General features: G+C 47.5%; 1 protein-coding gene across 4 annotated transcripts in view; it reads left to right on the forward strand.

The window, feature by feature from the left end:
* The window catches only part of PPM1H (protein phosphatase, Mg2+/Mn2+ dependent 1H), a 270,856-nt gene that overhangs the window by 185,719 nt on the left and 63,203 nt on the right, over nucleotides 1-21,934 (forward strand). For all 4 annotated transcript variants that reach the window (XM_081129750.1, XM_081129752.1, XM_081129753.1 and 1 more), the window contains exons 7-8: nucleotides 14,041-14,104; nucleotides 17,523-17,630. In XM_081129750.1, coding sequence (XP_080985876.1) covers nucleotides 14,041-14,104; nucleotides 17,523-17,630 — 172 coding nt within the window. The remainder of the gene's footprint in view (nucleotides 1-14,040; nucleotides 14,105-17,522; nucleotides 17,631-21,934) is intronic.

Here is a 21,934-nt window from a genome sequence, read left to right on the forward strand (position 1 = left end):
CCTGTTCATCCCAAGCAGAGGAGACTCTCCCCCATTTTGCTTAATCCTCCCAGGTGGCCTTGATCACCCTGTGAAACACTGGCACCTAAGTGTGAAGCGTTAGAGTCGTAACTTATTAATGACCAAACAACTTGAAAGCCAAGCCTCAGGTTAAACCCAGTTCTGCAATGACCTTGTGCACCTGTCATGCTGTCAAGAGAAGAAACAGCCTGAGAAGGTGGTTTATTTGAACTTCTGTGGGATTTCTTAGTGTGAAAACCTGGGGTGGGGAGTGAAGGAGACTTCAGGGGTTTTTTATGCTCTCCTCTGAGGATGAGGAGTAGAAATTGAGCATTCCTGTTGCATAGCATGCGTTTTATTGTATTTCCACAGACCCATAGCTCTTCAAGGATGGGCAGAGGGCCTTGGTTAAGAGCACAGTGCACTTTGGGGAGGACCTGGAAGTGAGCTTGCCCCGTTTTTCCTAGTTGTGTGACCTCCTTTTCTTACTTGTGTAATGTTAATATTGTCTTACAAGATTTTCATAAGAAGTGAGTTTGAAAAATGTAAGTGTTCAGAACAGTGCCTAGAACAAAACAAGTATACAGTACACGTTGGGTGTATTAGAGTTCTGTAAGTGCTAGGGGGGAGGTGGCAGCAGGAAATTGAACATTTGCTGCCTTTGCAGTCCGCCGTCTAAAACAGCAGTAGGGCCACCATGGCACAGGAGCTGAGAATTCCTCCCCTTGGTAAAGAGTGCCAACCATGGCCCAGGCCTGTACTTCTTACCCCGGGGCTCAAGTAATGTGGGGGTTAGCAGAAGATACAGGGGAGTATGGGAATCCACAGGATAAACATCTATTTTACAATTTGGGGGGGGTGAAGAGGATATTCTTTTGTGTTGAAATAAATTGATTATGTGTATGCTTATATAAAATGTTCATGCCTTTTTGAGATAAAACAGAAGAGTGGAAAAGGCATGGCTGTTTACTCTGAGATACTGGCGCCCTGCCCCCTGTGGTTTTTCCAGTTCAAGGGCACTTGAATGGAAGTTTTGAACCAAGCTAGCATAGGTTAGCACCTCAGCATGCATGAGAGTGGCTTCTCCCAGGGGATACTGCAGGACTTGGTGCTCCAGGATGCAAACATCGATCATTACTGCCAGAGTGAGACTAGCTTGGTGAGGCCGGGTGGCAAGACCAGTGCAGAGGAACTGGCCTCTGCAGTGAAACCCTCTTTGTAGAGGACAGTCTATCTGCTCTTTTCTCCCCACCATTTGTGGATAGGGGGTCAGTGTTGGTTTATCTCCTGATTTGTATATATTGATTTGGTCTCATACAATACAAAGGCCAATGTAAATGAAACTCATGTTTGTTTCAGAATGAATGGTCCCTAAGAAAGCAGAAATAATTCCGAATTTGTGTGCTTACAAAGTAAGGATCTCTGATTCACACCTGTGGGAGATCTAAATGTTATTGATTAAAAGAAAAAGCCCTTCTAGCCAAGTGCTAATGCACACCAAGTGGATACTGAATCAGAAATAATTTCCAAATCTGAAATTTCCCTGAAAGTCATCCAGAATATTTTATCTTGAAATGTTATTGGTTCTGTTTTATATGCACACATGATTTATTATATTTTCAAAAGACTGATTCAAAGCATTTTCTTCTAGGTGAATCTTTTTCCACTGCTAACCTTGGGCCTATGAGTCAAGAGATGATCTTTGTTTATGTTATATTTTCCCAACACCTGTGCTAGCACCTGGCACATAGTTGGTGCTCAGTAAATATTCACGAATGAATCCAGTAGAGCCCATTGTTCTCATCAGGTCAAACCCTGAGCTCCTGATTTGGAGCCATATACTAGGAGCAGGTTCTGTTCCTCTACCCAAATTTTCAACTGTGGGTAGGGACCCATTACTTGGTTGTGAAGTCAATTTAGAGTATGGAGTTGAGCACTTTAAACAAATTAAGTAGCATAGGGAGAAAAAAATATCAAAGTGTGTATCACATGGTAAGCATAAATATTGTTTCTGAGATGTGTTTGTGTTTACACTGGGTCACTAAGAGTGATACATTTCTTACCATGGGTCACAAAGTGTGAATTCTGCTCTAACCCAGTCTGTTGTCCCAGAGAACTTGGACCAGTGACTGGAAGGCAAGCTCTCTTGCCTCTTGCTATCATCCATAGGCTTGTGGTAGGAAGAGGAGTCTTTAGGCCAAATGAGAGGAATGGTGACGGCTCCCAAAACTCCAGGCAGGACCTGGTTCAGGCAGGCTGACAGGAGGAAGGGGACACAAAGGCATATCCCTTAGGGCTTATGGGTTGACCCTACTAATTGGGGGATTTCCTCAAGGGCAACTGTGATGTCAGGGAATAGAATTGGGGTCTCATTTTGGAAAGAGTTTTCCTGGAGAGACAGCCAAAAGTTTCCCTCTTTCATTTGTTTCTCTCACAGCCATCCAGGCATACTCAAGCGAGCTACATTGCACCTATAAGCGCTCTTCAGCATGCTGAAGCCACTCTCAAGCATGCTGAGATGCTAACCCCAAATATCAGTCACACTCTTACAGTTCATGCATACTGTTTGTGCCTCAATCCAGACTGTTGCGCTGCATTAGCAAAAGCACATCAACTTGTATAAGAGCTTAGGGCCTATAGGCTTCAATTAATTTAAACAACATTCCAAGGACCAAAAGGAAAAAACAAAGTAGCATTTGTTGGTGGAGCCTTGGCCTCACAGGGAAACTTCTCCAGGAATCTAAGATCAATAGATTCAACACAATTTCTTTCAAGATACCAATGGCATATTTCACAGAAATAGAATATTCCAAAAATTTATATAATCCACGACAGACTGAATAGCAACAGCAATCTTGAGAAAGAACAAAGTTGGAGGAATCATGCTACCTGATATCAAACTATACTACAAGGCTATGGTAATCAAAACAGAATGGTTCTGGCATAAAAACAGACATACAGATCAATGGAATAGAACAAAGAGCCCAGAAATAAACCCAGGCCTTTGTGGTCAATTAATATTCAACAAAGGCAGCAAGAACATACATTGGGGTAAAAGATAGTCTGTTCAATAAATGGTGTTTGAAAAATTGGACAGATACATGCAAAAAATGAAATTAGACCACCTTCTTACACCATACACAAGAATAAACTCAAAATGTATAAAGACTCTAATGTAAAACTCAAAACCATAAAAATCCTAGAAGAAAACATAGGCAATAAAATCTCAGACATCTATTGTAGCAATATTTTTTTCTGATATGTCTCCTAGGTCAAGGGAAACAAAAGAAAAAATAAACAAATGGGACTACATCAAACTAAAAAGCTTCTGCACAGCAAAGGAAACCATCACCAAAATGAAAAGGGAACCCACTGAATGGGAGAACATATTCGCTAAAGATACATCTGATAAGTGGTTAATATCTAAAATTTGTAGAGAACTTGGACAGCTCAACACCAAAAAAACAATCCAACTAAAAAATGGGCAAAGGACCCAAATAGACACTTCTCCAAAGAGGACATACAAATGGCCAGTAGACATGAAAAGATGCTCAGCATCACTAATCATCAGAGAAATGCAAATTAGAACCTCAATGAGTTGTCGCCTCACACCTGTCAGAATGACTACCATCAATAAATCAACAAACAAGAGAGAAGGGAACCCTTATTGCACCATTGTTGATTGGGAATGCAGATTGTTGCAGCCACCGTGGAAAGCAGAATGAAATTTCCTCAAAAAATTAATTACGGAATTGTCTCATGACCCAGCAATTCTACTGAGAATATATCAGAAGAAACCCGAAACACTGATTCAAAAGAATATATGCACCCCTATGTTTATTGCAGCATTAATAGCCAAGATTTGGGAGCAGCCCAATTGCCCATCCATAGATGAGTAGATAAAAAGGCTGTGGTACATTTACACAACGGAATACTACTTGGCAGTAAAAAAGGAAGGAAATCTTACCTTTTGTGACAGCATGGAGGGGCCTGGAGAATATTATGCTATGTGAGATAAGTCAGTCAGAGAAAGACAAATACCATTGCAAACAAAATGGGACAGACTCATAGGTACAGAAAACAGACTGACAGCTGCTAGAGGGTTTATGGGGTTGGGTGAAAAGATGAAGGGATTAATCACAAAAAAAGTAACCTCATAGACACAGACAACAATATGGTGATTATGAGAGGGAAAGGAGGTGGAGGGAGGTAGAAGAGGGTAAAGGGGGATAAGTGGTGACAGAAGGAGACCTGACTTTGGGTGGTGAACGCAATATAATATACAGGTGTTGGATTATGGAATTGTACCCATGAAACCTATATAATTTTATTAACCAATGTTGCTCCAAGAAATTCAATAAAATTTTTTTAAAAATTTTTGATCCAAAGACAAATTTAAGAAATTTCTGAGGATTTCTTAACTGTTTGTCTTTGAAGCCAGGAAAAACAGGGCCTCTGAATGACGACATTAAAAATAATAATAAGGGTAAGACTTAATAAAATACCAAAATCTTTTAGTGTCGCCTTAAAGGAAACACGAGTGCACAGATACTCACGCAGCGAGAGAAGAGGGGCCGCCAGCTGCGGCCGTCACGGAGCAGGAGGCGGCCTCCGCGCACTGAGCTCTGTGGGTAGCCCTTGGGCTTCACTCCTTTGAAATTCCCATGGCGGCCAGAAGGAAGCGGGAGGCGCCTGCCAATCCTGTGTTGCTTTTTCCAGGAAGGTCTGAGGAGGGCGGGTGTGGAGAGAGGCAAGTCAGGGAGCCCCTCTGTGGATTCCGTGAATTGCTTACTTGGGGTCATGCCAAGCTCTTAAAAGCCACTAGTGGCGTTTGGGCTCCATGTCCGTGTCTGTTCCTGACCGGCCAGGCCCGGGTGGTGGTCTATCCTGGCCTCCTGGGATTCATGCTTCCGCTAAGGCTCGGTTGTTGGAAGGCAGAAGTGGGAACCGAAGACCTAGATGATTCTGCCCCCCCAAACCTGCTCAGGCACCATGAAACGTGCCTCCGTCTGCCGTGGACTTGGTTTCTGCTAGGAAGAAAATGAATCTTCCTGTGGCTTTTCCCTCCCTCCTAGAGGGGTTCTGAGCTTCTAGCTGAGCAGGAAAATTCTCCTTTTCTGACTATTTCAGACCAACCCACAGGCACCCCCTTGAGACTGTCAGCTCCAAAAGTCCTTCAGAGACTCAGTGTTCACTGTAGAGCAGAACCGCGGGCTTTCCTGGATAAGTTGCATGGGTGTCCTTCATGCTCTGTGCCTTTAACAGCCATCAAAAAAGTATGAATTGGGGTGTTTTGGGAGCTCAGCAAGAAGGTTCTCCTGTGGGGATGTGCCATCTTCCTGTATATGGTCAGAAGCTACCTGTGCTCTCCATGTGTGGCGAAGAAAGATTGAGGCCCCTAGGACCTTAGTCACCACAACTGAAAGTTAAATCGCACCGCATCCTTCACGAAGGACTCGCCCAGACATATTTGCGTTTCGTCCTTGCAGCCCCCCATGGGGAGTGCCGCCCAAGAAGCAGGTTCAGGGAGGCGGAGGGACTTTCCCAAGTCACGCAGCGGTTCATGTGAGCGCTGAGACGTGACCTGACAACCGCTGGCCCCAGCTGGTGTTCTGTAACGCGCCGCAGTGGCGTCCAGAGGGAAGAGGGGATCCGGGAAGGAAGCTCCCCAGGGGAGGAGAGGCACCCCAGGCCACGGCCAGAGTTGGAGCCGAGTGTGGATTTGCAGGATCAGGCAGTCCTGAAGGAGGCGGCTCCCTTGCTGCCCCCGAGGGGGTCACTTTAAAGTATTGCTGAGGAAATTCAGACTTAGGGAAACATGTGGTATTTCTGCCCTTTTTTCTGATTAATGCTCATGACTTGGGAGAGGAGGGAGACTGTGGGGAGTGATCTGTGTGGATAATGCCAGAGCATGAACTTTGAGGTCCTGGCCCGTGGGTTAGGAAGTCAGAGTGGGGCTCTGGCTGGGAGTGGAGGAATCCAGCAAAGACGAGGAAGCATGTTCTTAACTGGGAGGTTGCCTTCGCACATAGACTTTAACTGGAGTTAACAAGGAGGAAGGAACCCCTGCAACAAAAACCACCATTCTGGAATTATCAGGAGAAAGTAATAGGAAAGAGGATTACAGCTGCTATTTTTTTTATAACTCATGATTCTTTACTAACATATACAGGGGGGCAAAAATAGGCTTACAGTTATGAGTACACGAAACACGGAATTTATTCTTGCATTATTTATTACAGTATTATTTTTCATACGAATAATTGTAAACCCACTTTTGCCCCATCCTGTGTTGGTGATAAAAGGGAACCTAAAATTTTCATATGAAACCGAAGTCCAAGGTATCACTGATAGGATTCAACCCTGAATTTCTGCCGTAGGAAAGCTTATCATTAAGGCAAAATGAATGGGGAAGCGAAAACTACGTTACATCTTTGGAGGGAAGCTTGTGTGCGAAGAAGGGAGTGCCAGCCCTCGTTCATTCACCCACCCATTTAGCTAGTAACTGTTCTGCATCCATAATGTGCCCGCACGGGTGTAGACGCAAGAACACAGCAGAGTCCCTGCCTCTAGGAGCTAATGTTCGTGGAGGGTGGGGGGGAAGAATTTAAGGAAGCAAATTAATAAATTAGGTGGTTTCGGTTTGTGCTGTGTCCGTGCCAGGAAGAGCTGACACGGGATGAGCAGGGAGCACCGCGCTTTTCGATGAGCGGCCCGGAAGCCCGCTGCGGGAGGCTGTGGGGGAAGGACAAGGCCCTGTGGCATGTTAAACCGCAAGAAAGCTCGCGTTGGGTTCCGAGCGCGGGACAGGGGTGAGAGACGTCAGATCAGCGTCGCGGGTTACACTCCAAGGTGCTGGAGAGCCAAAGGAGGCGGATAACCCGATGAGTGATGACTGGATTGAGAGAGAGAAATGGTTGCGGGAGACTTGCTCGCAGCCCTCTCGGCCAGACTAAAAATGCAAGCAAAGCTTTTTCTGGTAAAAATGACCACTGACGCAGAGACAAGATGTGTTCGTCCTGGAGGAGCCCTGAAGGCTAAGGACACCCCTGTGGCTGCGTGGGGGCCTCTCGCGTTCACGTGTTCAGAGAACGAGTCTGACTGAGGAGCGGCGAGCCCAGGGGCAGGAAAGGGGGCGCCTGCGAGTGAGCGGCAGCGGGGCCGGGCACCTGGACTAGGTGGCAGCACAGACAACGGGAAGGCGCTTTGCTTTCGTTTTGTAAACGTATAAAGAGCAAGAAACTTCAGCGGGTAGAATAAAGCCACTGCCTGGGGTGCGCAGTAGTCGCTGATGGGCACACTTAGTTGAGTGTTTACCAGGCACCCATTTACGCTGGGCACACTTTTAGGTACCAGTGATACCACAGGTAGCGAAACAAAAACCTCTGTCCTCATGGAACCTAAGTGGGGAGGGGGTGAACAGGGGAGCAGGAGAGAAAATACAATGAAGAAGCAGAACACTTAAAAGGTTAGGTGGGGTAAGTGCCATGGGCAAAAACCAAGCAGAGAAGGGGCATAGGAAATCTGGGGGAGGAGAGTGATTTTAAAGAAGGCTATTTTATTACTTGGCTTTTATTTAGAGTATAATAGGAAAACCATTGGAGGGTTAGAGGAGGTAATGACGTTATCTGACATTTTAAAATAATTACTCTGGTTGCTCTGAGACTAGAGGTAAAAGACAAAACTGAACAGTTTTCAACACCCTCGCTGCCTTCGCCCTAGTCCTGGCGCCATCCTTTCTTGTCTAGGTTATTGCAGGGACCTAATGAGGCAACTGCGATACTGTCCATAGGACAAGGTGGTGCCAGCACTAGGGTGGTGGCGGTGAAGGTGTTGGAAATTTTTTCGATTCTGGATCTGTTTAGAAGGTAGAGATGACAGTATTTGGTGTAATGTTAATAGACAAAGTACTCAATTCCTAGTGTTTCCTTCTTACTATAAGATCAAGAAGTGAGGAACGGCAGGCTGCTAGCAAGAGAAGTATTAAAAAGATCTGCCGCAAGTGGAGGCTGATCAGGGGCCAGCCTAGCCAGAAGGCCGTTAGGAGGGCAGGCGAGGAGGGGCGCTGGCCTGAGAGCCGCAGCTGGGAGCGAGTGGGGAAGTGGTTCAGAGCACACATCTCGGAGGGGAGCGTGTTCTTAGGAGGGGAGCATGTTCCTACGGCAGCCACGTGGCCGGGTGCTGACAGGGAGAGGGAAGAAGGCCATCAGGGGAAGTAGGTAGGAGTTACAGAGTCCGGGTTCCAGAAGCACCATTGAAACGTATAAAGTTCCTGAGAATCATATCAAGGGAAAGAGTGGAAAAGCAATCTGTGACCCGAGGCTGACGACGTCAGGGAAGGGGGAGAATGTTCTGAAAGGGGCGGGGGTTGGGTGAGCAGAAGGGGGCTGATTGAGCTGCAGTGAGAGTCTCCATCTGGAAGGCAGGACTGTGCAGGAGCATCGGTCCCTCTCTCCTTAGGAGGAACGGGTCTGAAGGAGCAGCATCTGCTGGAGGTGGAATAGTCTGGGGACAGCTTGGGTTCACTAATCCATCAGGCTCACTTAGTAATCTCCCCTTTGTGACAGGGTTTCTAGGCTGGGTGATCATGGCAATGGTGTCCATGCATGTACTGACTTAGTAAGAAACTTCATAGTTTCTTCTCTCAGTACTTGGGATAAGATGGAGAAACACTGTGTGGATAATAGTTAAGTTGCTTTGTAGGTGGCCCGAGAGCTATACCCAAAGAGTCTATACCAAAAATAGACACTGAGTCTGTCTGGATCGGTGTTTTCAGCCTTTTCAAATCCTAAATCCTTTCTACCCCCGTTTAAACATTAATATTTCATTGTCTACTCTCTGCTGTTGGATCTATCTGCTGTGCCTTTCCACCAGACAGGAATACAGTTTTTCAAATTGCACACACTTTCATCCACATGCCTTCGAGAAACGTGGATGCACCCTTGTCTGATTAGCTCGGCCTGGAGGAAGGTCCCTAATGACTTGGTTCTGCTTAGTATTTTTTACAAATCTCGGAGGAAGACAGTAGAACTACTTATCAAATTTAACGTGACATAGCATAGAAGGAGAGCTCATATTTTGGATAAGAGGATATGAATTCAGATGTCCCTGGGTGGGTTGGAATAATGGACTGAAACCAGCAAGATAAAATTAATGAGGGAAGTGGAGTTTTCCATTCAGAGTAAAATACCTGCTGTGTCAGTAAAAACTAGAGGAGACCATGTACCTCTCAGGCCTGTTTTCTCGTGGACTGATGGGGGTTTTTGTTTATTTTCACTCATCATTTCAATATATGACCCTAAACCACACATACACAGACATATGTGCATGCACATGATGTAAATGTAAGCTGCAGTGATTTATAAAGGAACAAGGTCTATATCAAAGAAGTAATCCTTTCATTCATATGTGGACTACATCTCAAGTGTTTTCAGCTCTGAGTGCCATTCTCTGAGGGCACTGACACACTACAAAGCACCAGACAGCCCCTACCACAGTATTTGGTTTTTGATTAAGAAATATTTTAATGGATGGTGACTTGAATGGTTAATGACGGTGCCCCGGGTCCTGTGAAGAACAGTTGAAGGAACTAGGAAAGAGGAGACTTTGACGTAGCTCTCATCAAATATTTGCGGACTTCTCAAGTCAAAGAGAGACTAGATTTATTTCATGTTTTTCCAGAAGACCAAACACACCAACGGGTGGCTGTTTGGGTCAATTTAAGAATTGATGGGGCCACTCTTCAGTGGAGTGGCATTAGGTACTATCAGGGTCCTAGGACAGTGACTGTCTATAACAGTCCACTTGATGACAGAGGCCAGGGACCGATAAAGGGGTGCCATAGGGAGGATTCCTGCATTTGGGGTACAGCCGACTCAGTAGTCTTTCCGTCTGTTCCAGTGCTTTGCCTTCCCGTGCGTCCAAGATAGCTGGTGCCCTGTCTTTTCAGCTTTGCACAATCAACATTACAAGGGAAACTACTGCTTAAAAAACAATGTTTAGTGCAGTCTTCTGAGGATACTGCCTTGAGTGAGAGAAAGCCCTTTAATTTGGCCCTTTATAAGCCTTGCATTTTTTTCTCAACTCATCTTTTCTCAGTTGGCCTCATAAATATTCATAGAGGAATTGACCCAAAATAAAGAGTTATTCTAAAAATTTCTCCTAAGCCTTTCGGCTGTGCTTCAAGTAATTTGAATATGATCTCTGGCCAGTTATATTATTGTACAACCAGTGAGTAATCTGTTTTTGGAGTTATTTTTTAAAATTTAATCAGGATTTCAGAAATCGTAGGATCTGATGTGAAAGAAGAGTCATTTTTCATTAATCTCTGGTCACAAGTAGCTCCATGCCTTGGTGCTCTCAAGCTTCAAGCCTCTGTCCCTGTCCTCTCGCCTCCCCCGTTGAGGAGGCTGGAAGCCAAGGCTGAGTTGGAAGCATAGACTCAAGCCCACAGCCCAGACGTGGACTGCAGTGAAGTATGAATGGCAGGCCTTTCGGATGGTCCGAAATTCGGGTGGCCCCTTGAAACTGCGAGAACAGACTTGAGCACCGCTGTCTCTGTCGGACTCGGTGGCCTCAGGTGCAGTCACCCGGGAGCAGTGGCAGGTCAAGAGCACAGACGGTTGTGTCCCTGGCTCTTCTCTCTTTTCCCTTGTAGACTGTGTAGTACAACAAACAGCCTCTGGTTTTGTCCACACATGGTCACCTTTTGTTCTTTTGCCTCATACGGAAAATTCTCCTTCCTCTTTTGCCAAAAGTCCCCCTTCGTCAAATGCCTGCTTTTCACCCACTGAGAGGTGGACAACAATGATCTCCTTGAGACTCTTCAACTAAGAAATCCCCAGAGCTGAGCCCTGACATCACATTTCTTTGGTGTGTTTTCTGGGAAAGTCTGATTTCAGCCTGAGGGCCACTAGCATGGTGTGTGAGCTGGGGAGAGTAACAACCTCTCTGGGCCTCAGTCCCCTCATCTGTAACATAGGACACTGCAGGGTCTTTGAGCGATTTTAGGCACTGTCCGCAAGCCCACGCCCAGTGTTTGGCATGTAGGAGCCACTATCATTATTGTTAGCAGGCATTAATTTATACAGACTTCAATCAGGTTACCAGTTTTAACTCTTGAGTATTTTGTTCTTTATTAATCAAGACTTTTAAGTATGGAGGGAAGTCCCTCTATCTTCATGATGAACTGTGCTTAGGACCCTGAAAGACTGAGGGGGAGAGGGTGTTGTACTTTCTCTCTTTATCTATAGTTATTCACCCTTGTCATTTGGGGGAGGGGGGAGAGGGGAAGGGACAGGACTCACATTTTAAATTATTTTTTGTTAATTCTCACGCAAGGATATTTTTTCCATTGATTTTTTTTTTTTTTTTTAAGAAAGAGTGGAAGGGAGAGAGGGGAGGGGGGGAGAGAGAAACATCAATGTGAGAGAGACATCAATTGGTTGCCTCCTGCACATGCCCCTACTAGGGCTGGGGATTGAACCTGCAATCCAAGTACATGCCCTTGACTTGGAATTGAACCTGCAACCCTTCGGTGAGAGGGCTGATGCTCTGACCACTGAGCCACACTGGCCAGGACAGGACTCACATTTGATTGAAAACCAACAATGACAGGAACAGAATAACCCTTCCTTACCCAGAGTTGTCTCCTTTATTTTAGTTTTTTTTTTGGGGGGGGGTTGTTCTTGAAAGTAAAGAAACAGAAGCTAAAATACAGTGTTAGAGTTTACAGTTGTCTTGATCCTGTGGTGACAATTCCAAGATCAGTGTCTGTCTTTCAGAGCTGTGGAAACTCAGACTTCATGCTCTTGAAATTCTCAGCCCTGGGAGATTCGATTCCCTGGGCTTATGGTGGAGTCTTCGCTGCCTTTCCAAGCCTGTGAAGAGTGCTCTTAGCCTGTCTCTCCAGGGCTCTAAGTAATTTCGAGTCATTGATTTTCAAGCTGCTGCCTTCTGCCTCCCACTGAATTCCGGGCCCCTGTGCCTGGATCCCATGGCTCCAGCCCCTCTCAGCACTGTCCCCACTGTGTCATCCTGTGTCTGAGCCTGTCTCCTCACTTCACATTTCCTTCTTGACCTTCCCCAAGTCCTGTGTATGCTTATTTCAGGGCCTTTCCCAGGCCATTTCTCTCCTCTCCCCTGAGTGCTGCAGTCTGTCATCTTTAGGGTCAAGCTGATAGGGCTATCGCTCAACTGAATTTGAATGTCTGCTAATGACACTTGGTCTATAGCAGTGATTCTCAAACTCGACTGCACACTGGTATCACCTCAGAAGCCCAAAGAAATCCCCGATGCCTGGGTCCCATCCCCAGAGGTTCAGACTTCATTGCTCTGCAGTGTGACCTGGGCATCGGGATACTTTACAGCCCTCCCAGGTGACTGAACATGCAGCCAAGGTTGAGAACCACTGGTCTGTAGACTCATTCAATTCCCAAGCTGGGTCTGTTCTAATAATAGCTCTATTTGTTCCCTAGTGACTTGCATACTACAGTGTTTTAAATAGTTCGCGTGAGTATAAAAACATTTAAGGAGCTGTTTCCACTTTGTGTAAGTTTGGTAGGTTTAGGGTGGGAGGTTCTGATTCCGACAGTCCAATTCTAGAGCACCTCTGGGCTCACCTGACAGCAGCATCCTGTGCCAGGTCTCAGCGTGTTCCACGTGCGGGGCTAAATACTCCCCAAGCTTGTCACATTCATTAACTCATCACAGCCCTCACCGCAGCCCCCCAGTGCGCCCAGTTTTTGCCCTCTCTGATTAATGAGGATCCTGAGGTCCAGAGAGGCTAATCTACCTGCCCAGGGCCGCACAGAAAGCAGTGCTGAACCTGAGCCCACCCTACCCCTGGGGAGGAACAACTTAACTAAATAACTTCCTGGAAAATAAGGATGTGCCTGCTTTAGCTTTGGGGTTGCACTGTGTTTAAATTGGGCTGCATTCTTTAGTATATCGAGAGCCTCCGTAAATCGAGTTTCAGCTTCACTTCCAAGCTGCCTCGATGTATCCAGGACTGGGAGGCCATTTCGCAGTTTAGTTCTTTACATGCACTCAGGAGATTTTTTTTAGAAAAGCATCTTGCTTCTGGAACCTAACCTAGTAGAACCTACCCCGGCTTCTGCTTCATCTTCCTAATACTCCTTTGAGGTGGTAAATAGGGAATGCCATCCCCATTTTGAAGAAAGGGGAACTGGTATGCCAGGTATTTACTGTCTGCTAACTGCTAGCCATAGCTACCACTGATGAGTATTTACTAAGCACCAGGCTCTGTACTAAGCCATTTACATCCTGTTTTCTAGATGAGGAAACCAAGACCCCAAAAGGTGGAGCTACTTGCTCAGGGTGCAGCTAGTAATCAGTGCCATGCTTGTTTGCTTGCTTTTTAAATTCCTTAAGAGCAAAATTGCCAGACACGGGCTTCCTTTCCACCTGTGTGCAGTGACATCTGCACACCCATGTCCGGAATAAGCCATCGGAGCATAAACTGCGTTTTCTTTCTGTGCCTTGAATGGCCATTTAATAGCTATTGTGAAACAGAATTTTCTGCCAACCTTGAATAGCACACTGAGGTCAAACAGGCCGTCAATATTCCTTCTCCAGCCACCCAGTACGAGGCCGCCTTGGTGTAAACAACCCCTGGAGGCGAGAACTGCGCTTGGCGCATTTTCACACTCTGTGGTTTCTCAGTTTCAGATTAATGACCGGGACCCTGTCACCGCTGTTGGGGCACTTCATTATCGCAGGGGCACTAAGTGCTCAGGACAGAAACCACCTCCCTTCTTGCTCATTATGAATATACTAACTTATTTTTTCCCTCTTCAAGCATATAAAGCTCTGTTATTTTCTGGTTTGTTAAAGTACACACACACACACACACACACAATTCTGTAGGGAGAATCACCCTTTATAAAGAAAGAGATTGGCAGTGTGCTGAGCGGATGGAGTCTCTGCGAAAAGAAAGCACCGAGCAGCCAGTGTGAGGGCAGAGCTCGGGTCACTAATTGGGTGCAAGCCTGTTAAAGAATGTTGTTTATCCCCCTACAGGGCGTACAAAACCATTGAGGACGATGACTTGAAGTTTCCTCTGATATATGGAGAAGGCAAGAAGGTAGGCATCCGTCTGCGCAGCGGCGATCCGGGCCATCTCCGCAGAGCCCTGCGGCCTGTGCGTCCCTCCCGCTCGCCAGCTCCTGGTTCTGCAGCCCCGGCAGCTGAGTCACCCCCAGCCTTCAGGCCTCCGCCTGGGGGGCCCGGGAGTGGCAGGGCTGGGGAGGGCTGCAGGCTTAGGGGAGGAAAGTCAGTTTTGTGAAAATAACACTGCCCTTCTCAGTCCATGTGAATAACTTGGTACCGTGTGTAAACACGGCCACGCTCACATGCATCGCCTCGCTGTCTATCTGACACGCCGCGGGCAGGCGGGGCGGGCAGTGCCTAGGCGTTTGGGGAAGAGGCAGCTGGGAGTCACCCGGCGAGCGGGGGTGGTCACCAGTGCGGAGCCGTGGCGCTCTGTCCCCTCCTCGTGCTCTCACACCCCACTCTGGAAGTTCCGACTCTGCAAGTGGAAGGGGACCCGGAGCTTGGCTGTGACTAAGCTACAGGATCACACAGACCCGAGCCCGGGCGGGGTCAGCACAGACCGTTCACCCCCAGCTCCCAGGCCCCAGTCGGCACCACGGGCGAGCAGCAGGCGCGTTGCTGACGCGGAGGCAGGCCGGCGGCCGGCGCCTGGTCCGTGAGCGGAGGCTGGAGGGGGCTGCAGCCTGGAGCGGAGACGAGGGGCTTTGAAGCCAGTTCCCAGTCGGAACAAACACCTTCTGAATCATTGCCTGCTTCCTGCGGACAGATCCGTTCCAGCTAGGTGCTGAGAGTTCCAGTTAGAGGAGGGAAACGTGGGCACATTAAGAAGAATATTCAACTGAAAATTTTTTTCAGCATTTGATAGTTTTTAGCAGGAGGAACTGACTCATAAGAAAACTGGAGGATGCCTTCCTGGGCAGAACTTGAGTGTGTGTGTGTGTGTGTGTGTGTGTGCACGCACATATGAGAGAGAGAGAGAGAATTAGGGGGCTCAGTGTAGCCCAGCAGTGATTTCATCGGAAGGAGGTATTTCATGGAGGGAAATAAAACATAAATACCTGATCCATGTAGCAATCACTTTTCAATCTAACGTGCCCCTTTCCTGGAGATGGCACATCTTCTACCCACTGTCTGTGGTTAAGAATTGTGACCAGGAAGGGCTCTGTCCCTCACGGAAGTGTTTGAGCCTCTCAGTACAGTGGGCGCCATTAACGCGGGTCACTCAGCCCAGTGACCTCCCCCTGCACGTGGAGTTCTGTGGGGCTGAGATTCTCAGTGTCTCCCTGCCGTGCCCAGTGAGATCCACTGAGCTCAGGACCACATCCTGTGATCGTTGTCTCCCTAGTTCCTGTCTAGCCTGGCACCTGACACACGACAGGCCTTCAAGAAATGCGTGAGTATCAAATAAGCTCTTCAGTTATGATCAGGATACTGTCCTTCACTCAACAGGAAAATGGATGAATGTGATCTTTGGAGATTATCAACAGTAAGATTTAAAGGAGGACGGTTTTCCCAGTTATGAAAGTGTTCAGTTTCCCAGGACATCACGCTCCTCAAGCATGTCGGTTAATTGGGGCTCGACAGTTCTGTGGTGCGCAGCTGACGAGTTCTGTCACTGGAGCTGTGACCTATTTAAAAGCCGCTGTGACCCCAGTTGGCCCCAGGCTTGCCCTGCACCGGAGCGGCACCCCACCCTGCCTGAGGACTGCACGGTTTCCTGAGACATCTTTATAACTGCAGACGTCAGTTCCGCCCAGATCCTCTACAGGGCTTTTCTCTTGCCTCTCTCCTCTCTGCATATACCTACCCAGGAGTTTCGGGATACTTTCACAGCCATTACTTTTCGTTTTATTCCTGCCAGCGTTTTTCAGCACTCGTGCGGGTGACACCTATATACTTTGTAAACAAATCCAATAACTAGCAGAAACACCAGATTTCTTTGAACCAACACGCCCACCTGTGCTTTCTCCAGCCAGAGCAGGTGCCATTGCAAAGAGGAGAGCGGGACCGCAGGGACACAGAGTTTCTGCGTCTAGAGTTGAACATTTCTCAGCTGGAAGGGAGCCGGCCCAGCTTCCCAGCAGAGCTCAGAGCTTCTGCAGCCCAGAGGTCCCCAGCTGCGCATCAGCGTGTGCACTTTACCCCCTTTGATTCCCGCCTTTAAAAGCCGTGTCATGCTTTCATTTCCACTTTTAATGCAGACTTGCCCACCATCTGATTTGAAACCAGCTCCAAACTCCACAGCCTTTTGGGGAAACTAGGGGGAGATGATGGTACTGTGTTAGGTTGTAAAGTTGCCTAGCATTTGTAAGTTACTCTTATTACCCAAGCAGTAGGGCGAGTCTTCAAGCCGGGTCTTTGAACCATGACACTGCGCTGGATATATTATTGGAGATCCAAGTGTTAGGCCATTGGGCTTCATTCCACCCAGAATGACCTTCATCCCTCTGTGTTTACCCATCTTCTGCACAGAAATTTGGTGCCACCTCCAGGGAACCTTCTCAGCAGAATTTTTACCTCCTCTGAACTCACACAACCTATTGTTTATGTCTTTCAACACTCGGCTATATTTTATATATCATTAGTTATGTGCCTCTTCTCTCCCTGACCGGGTTCCTTTATAGTAGGGACAAGTCCATAAGTGTTTGTCCCCCATAGCGTGGTGTCTGCACTTAGTAGGTGCTTACTGAATGTTTGTGTAAATCAAATCTGTGGCATCCAGGGAGGTAGTAAGGCTGACTGCATAGGAGTTGGTGTAAGAGTCTTGCTTCCTTAAAGCATTCAGAAAACCAAAGGCACACGGGTGGTAGGGTCTCAGCCCTGAGGTCTCTGTGTGGTTATAGTGAAGTGACGTGTTCACCCAGAGGGAATTTGTGGAGAAAGGGTAGGTTACAGAGTTGCTAATGATTTATTTTCTCCAGTCATAAAGTGTCAAGTAGGAGCTGCCACTGACTTCTTCATGTCTTTTACTAGTGCCTTTTATGGTACCAGAGATATAGCTGGTGCTCTGCAAATACTTGTGGAGCGAGTGTATGACAGACGGATGGACGTACAGGTGGACAGAGGGGTTGGGTGAATGGATGGATGCTGCCGAATTTGGTTTGAACTGAAATTAGTAGCTGTAGACATCACACATGTACTGGATTTAGTTTATTGGACACCCTTCCCTCCAGTCTCTACTAAAGAAAATTGAAAAGCAACAACAGCAGCCCATCAAACTTAAGATAATTGGGAAAGCCACTTGCTGAGGACATAGGTGACCTTGGTGAGCCCTTCCTTGGAAACAGCTACCCACATACGTTAGTAGCAAGGGGCACAGAGAGAGAGAGGCAAGAGGAATTGGAAAAGTATTGCTCCTCTCTTGGCCTGTGGTGGCTGTACTGTAACCGGCAATGGAAACCCTTCCTCGCACGTGCGAGTGTTTCTCATGACCTCTGCTTTCCTCCCAGGCCCGAGTGATGGCGACTATCGGAGTGACCAGGGGACTGGGGGACCATGACCTGAAGGTGCACGACTCCAACATCTACATCAAACCCTTCCTGTCTTCAGCTCCAGAGGTACCACATGAGGCTTTTGTTTCTGTTTTGTACGAAAAAATATTTTCTTACCTTATTCCTTCATGACTCACGCCCCATATCCAGACAGCAGCTGGCGTGTACTACGTGCACTTCTGTAGAATCTCCTGTCTGTTTCTCTTTCCCGCGCCGTCCTCACTTTGACTCCCCCGTTTCATACCCTCATCACCGCTGTCCTGGTAGCTGCAGAGCCCCCGAGGGGCATCCCCTGCCTCCTCGGTCCATCCCACATGTTGCTATCAAGTAGATTTTCCTAAACAACTACTCTGACCCTGTTCGCTTAGAACCTTTAAACAACACATGACTTGGGGAATAAAGCCCAGTCTCCTTTTCTTGGCATTCAAGGCTTGTTATAAATTGGTCTGACTTTTTAATCTGATCTTCATTCCCCTACTGCAGCCAGAAGGAACTTTTATTTCCTACACATGACCTTCATTTTCCCATATTTACTTAAGCTACTCCTTCTACCTAGAATGCCCTTCCTCCCCATCTGCAGACATCCAAATTCTTTTTTTCTCTAGGTTTTACCTTAAAGGCATCTCCCTTGGAGACTTCCCTGATTTCCCCTCCCCCAATCAGAAGTAAAGTCTTCTCCCTGCTCCAGATCCCTGCCTCTTACAGCATGCTCATGTTCTGCCTGTAGCATAGTTCTTGACATATATACTTCCTCCCTTCTTAGATCTTTAATTACCTGGAGAGCTGGTATCATTCAGTTGGTGTCTGGAGAGGCTAATTGAAAAACGAGTCATAAATGTGGTTAAAAAAATCATTTTTCTTGCAATACAGGAAACAATATCAAGTTCTATTTCAGAGCATATAATTTAGAAAAGATTTTGCTTCTAAGTTATAGAAAAATCTAATAGTAGTCTGGGGGCGTATTTTTCTCACATAACAAGGAGGCTGTAATTTGGTGGCTGCTGGTAGTGGTAGAGCCTCTGCAGATGCCAGGGCTGGAGTGTCCTCTTGTCTGGCTTTCAGTTCGTGGTTGCAAGATGGTGACAGCAGCTCCAGGCCATAGCATTTTCATGCAAGGCAGGTGGGAGGCTGCTGTCCCCTACAACAGATACTTGCTAGTCTTTGTCCAGAACTGTGTCACATGACCTCCCCCCTCTGCAGGGCAGGCTGGGAGGGAGAGAGCTTTAACTTTTCCCATTTCTGCGGTAGAAGGGAGCTGGAGAGGAGTGAGTCAGGAAGCGACGGTGTTTGCCCCCTGTGTGAGTGCTTGTTGAAGCGACGCCTTGCACTGGAAGTGCCCAGAATGTGTAGCCAGAGCTCCATCTGCATGCTCTTCCCAAGGGGAGGTGCTGTGTGAGTGGAGGCTCTTTCTGTTGGAGGAAACAGAAACTCCACTCAAGCTAACTCACAAAAAAGGAAATGTTTATTTTGATGATATTAGAAGAGGTGTTTGTGGTGTCTACAAGAAGAACCCTGAACAGCCAGGCTGTATGGGAGGGTGGTTCTGGACTCAACGGTCCTGGAGGACCTCAGCAGGGGAGGCTGTCACCTTCACGAGAGTGTCCTGCCCCGAATGGGACCAGCCATGTTCTATCTGTCTCTGCTGCCAGTCAACCCAGTTTCTCACTCTCCCGGGTCCAGATTACCAGCGAGGAATTTCATTGGCCCAATTCACCTTTTATACTAGGCCACAAGTGACTTTCCAGTCTACAGACCGTGCCTTCAGATCGTGTACCCACTCCAGAGACATTGATGCGCACGGTCACCTGGCCCGCCCCTCCGGCAGGGCTGTGCGCAGGGGTAGTTTCCTCTATTGCTGGGGCTGGCGTCCAAAATACACACAGCCACAGGCAGTTAGGAGGCCACCGAGAGGGCAATCTCTAGTAAATACCAGGCATGGAAGACACAGATTTCCTGAAACCACCTAGGATTTCAGGAGAGGTTAGCTAGGTAGAAATAATGAGCATTTGTCAAGAGCTTGCCAGTGTCTCTCTTTTAGCCCTCAGAGCAAGTCTGCGTGCTGAGGACCATTACTACATCACAATGTCCCAGGTCCCCCAGAAGCTGGGATCCCCGATCCCTCAATTCTGGCCAACATCGGGATCCATAACTTACTGCTGAAACTGTCCCTAGCCAGACTCCTGAATACCTATATTTTCCCCCTTGGAGAGGCATTGATCAGACATATTCGATGGTGCCGACACCTTTCTGCTTTCCCAAAGGGACAGATGGCGTGTGACTCAGGTTCCTGTGCTGGGAGTGTCTCAGGAAACACGAATTAACCACTTTGTTCCTTAAAGCAAAGTGAAAACCGCCTTCTCACCTCCCACCCCTGTACACACACATATGCTTTCTATGTAAAGCGAGAAGAGGTTTGGTTTGAAGGAGGATCTCTATGCAGTTAAGTTAGAGATCTGCCAGTCGCCCTGCTACTGTGCATCCCAGGAAGAGACTGTAGGTTTAAAACGTGGGCCTGTGTGGGAAACTCCCCAATGAAACGTCCCAGTTGGTTGATCAGCAGCCGCAGGTCGCTGATGCTGGTTTGCAGGGAAGTGGGTTGGTTGGTTCCGTGTTGGTGAGGAATGCAACGGATTAGAGAGGAAACGGGCAACCTCTGGAAAAATGTACATGCATTAGAGACGTATAAAGATGAATGAAGTGTAGAGTTTTTATAGTAACAATAACAAGTCACATTTGTTAACTACTTAGTCTGCGCCAGACAACATACTATGGGTTGTTGTTGTTTTTAACATATGCAGCATCTCATTAAACCCTCACAGCTCGGTGAAGTGTGTATCAGAATAGGAAACTGAGACCCAGGGAAGTGAAATATCTCCCCCAACACTGTACAGTTATCAGGCATCAAGATGGTACTTACACCAAGGTCGGTCTGATTCAATCAGTGCGTGTGCGGGAGAGAAGCCAAGTTTAAGGAAATTTCTTTGGACAGTGGCCAAGGGACCCTCTGAGTGCTGCTTCGAGGGCATCTGAAGAGAGACCTTTGTCTTGGGACCTCAGTGGCCAGTTTTTCAGAGAAATACTGCCAGCCTCAGACTTAAGTTGTAGAAAATGATGGAGTAGTATAAAAAGTAATTGGGATAGACAGTAATGGCCTTTAGTATGTGCCAACTTAGGCCAGGCAGAATTGTGCAAAATAAGATTGTGTACCTATAATTTAGCTTTAATGGGTATGTAGCATAGATCCCAATATTCCTTTGCACGAGATTAAAATTGTTGTATATTTTAAATGCTTCCACATGGAGAGGCCTTAACCAGAGCCAGGAAAGGGGGAGGAAGGCAAGAGGGAAGCGGAGGAGCAGCTTGGAGGAGCGCAGAGAAAAGAAGATGGGTACAGGGGACCCCTCAGCCCCAATCTTGGGACAGGAACTCCTTTCCCTGGGTGGTAGTGTTAAAGTCAGGCCCTAGAGAACCAGCTGGGACTTCTGTTGGGAGCCCAGGAAGGCAGGTAAATTGATATAAACCGTCTAATGAAGATTGACTGCCTCCCTTCCTGTCTTCATTCCCCACCCCCACCCCCACCCCCACCCCACCCTGGCTTTCTGACAGTGACTTCCTAGTAACATTCCTGTGCTGTGCTTCGTCTCTGCCAAGCGTGGATCTTTATTTCACATCTGGGTTCAAAATTTCAAACCCAGCTCAGTCTGGTGGCTCCAATGGTGGGGTGGGGGAGAGGTGATTTAGTTCTGAGAAGAGAGGCTCAAAAGCCTTCTTGGAAATCAGCATCGTTCCCTTCATCATTGTAGCTCCTAATTCAACTTGATGAGTTAAATAAAAATAAATCAAAAACATGTGGATCAAATTTACGTAAAAAATGCACAGGGGTTTAAAAATTAGAGGAGGGTTTCTAGCCAAACACATTTTCGGTTTTGCTGAACACAAGGCGCTGGAAAAATCTCGAGTTTGCCAAACCCGGAGAGCGGCCGCCAGGTTTGCTGAGCCTCCCTCAGATCTCCCGAGGTCTATGGCAGGGACTCCTGGCCAAGAACTGGATTCCGCAAGAGGCCCCCGCCAGCCAAGCGCAGGCCTGCTGGTCGGGGTGGGAGGGGTTGACCGTCCCCTGGCCCCCGTATCTTGCAGTCTCGGGTAACAGCATGACATGCGGCCCCTCCCCCAGTGAGGTTGCCCATTCCCCTGCTCAGTGAAGCTCATCACCATTCGCCCTTTTCATACCACCCTAAAAGAGTTCAAGTGGAGAGGAAAGGATCTGTGAACTGAAGGCGCCCGGGCCCTCCGCATCTTCTTGTCTGCAGTTTGCCCCCCCCCCCCCGCCCCGCACACAACGCAGGCAGCTCGGCCCAGGCCTGCAGCCC

Source organism: Miniopterus schreibersii (genome assembly GCF_964146895.1).
Source record: "Miniopterus schreibersii genome assembly, chromosome: 2".
NCBI lineage: Eukaryota > Metazoa > Chordata > Mammalia > Chiroptera > Miniopteridae > Miniopterus > Miniopterus schreibersii.